The sequence below is a fragment of the Orycteropus afer genome, unplaced genomic scaffold (genome assembly GCF_000298275.1).
Source record: "Orycteropus afer afer isolate SDZICR_OR568_19922 unplaced genomic scaffold, OryAfe1.0 scaffold00459, whole genome shotgun sequence".
Taxonomy (NCBI): Eukaryota; Metazoa; Chordata; class Mammalia; order Tubulidentata; family Orycteropodidae; genus Orycteropus; species Orycteropus afer.
In genome coordinates, this window is record NW_006922046.1 from 1,418,275 (window position 1) to 1,419,563 (window position 1,289).

Sequence of the window (1,289 nt, forward strand, 5' to 3'; positions counted from 1 at the left end):
GGCACTATGTCGGATAACGTTTCAGGGCTTTTCATAAAGTTTTCCAGTACTATATCAGTGTTCCACTGCTATTCATAAGGTTTTCACTGGCCAATATTCTGAGAAGTGGATGGCCCCTTCCTACTTCCAACTTAGTCTGGAAACTCTGCTGAAACTTGTCCACCATGGATGACTCTGCTCGTATTAGAAATACTGGTTGCATAGCCTCCAGCCTCATAGCAACACGCAAGCCACCACAGTACGACAAACTGACAGACAAAGTTGGTTCATCATTGACTATTTTCAATTTAAGGTTTTTTGTTTGTTTTTATAGTGTACCATTTTGATTCTCATTTTCTGTATATTTTAAAATTATTTTCTTGTGGTTGTCTTGGGGATTACAGTAAACAACTTAAATTTATAACTATTTAGGTTGAATAATAACAACCTAGCTTTAATAATATATAAACCTTCTGTTCATGTACATTTTCATTCATTCCCTTTTGTGTTCTTATTGTCACAGATTACCTCTTTGTATATTGTATACCTGTTAATACACATTTATAATTATTTTATGCAGTTGGCTTTTTGTGTAAGGAGAGGACAGACATTATAAACCAAACCAAAAATATAAACTACTAGCCTTTGTATTTTATCTCTGTAGTTATCTTTTCAGTGTTCTTTATTTTTTGTTATGGCTTTAAGTTAATGTCTAGTATCCTTTCATTTCAACCTGAAGCACTCCTTTTAGCATAGTATGTAGGACAGGTCTACTGGTAACAAATTGCCAGAGCTTTTGTTTATCTGGAAATGTCTTAATTTTTCTATCATTCTTGAGGAATAGGTTTGTCATTTATAGAATTTTGTTTGTTTTTTTTTTTTTCTTTCATGACTTTAAGTATATTATCCTAGTGCCTTCTGGCCTCCATGGTTTCTGAGGAAAAAATAGCATTTAATCTTATGGAAGATCCTTTGTGTATGACAGGTTGCTTCTCTCCTGTTGATTTCAAAATTCTTGCTTTGTTTTGGGTTTCAATGATTTGACAATAATATGTCTTGGTAAAGATTTCTTTGAGTTTATCCTGCTTGGAGTTTGTTGAACGCTTGGATATATAGATTCGTATCTTTATCAAATTTAGGAAGTTTTTAGTCATTGCTTTTTGAAATATTTTTTCTACCCCTTTCTCTTGCCTCTCTCTTTCTGGGACATATAATGTGTGTGTAGGTACACTGGACTTGTTCCTCAGTCTCTGTTAATTTTTCCCTCTTTGCTTTTTCTCTGTTTGACAGACTGCTGGGTAATTCCACGT

At 33.7% G+C, this 1,289-nt stretch overlaps 1 protein-coding gene across 1 annotated transcript in view; it reads left to right on the forward strand.

Annotated features, from left to right (window-relative positions):
* Window positions 1–1,289, forward strand: part of TDRD12 (tudor domain containing 12) — a gene marked incomplete at its 5' end in the record, with an annotated part of 227,744 nt that overhangs the window by 82,717 nt on the left and 143,738 nt on the right. Inside the window, one exon of the mRNA XM_042782749.1 lies at window positions 1,270–1,277. Coding sequence (XP_042638683.1) covers window positions 1,270–1,277 — 8 coding nt within the window. The remainder of the gene's footprint in view (window positions 1–1,269; window positions 1,278–1,289) is intronic.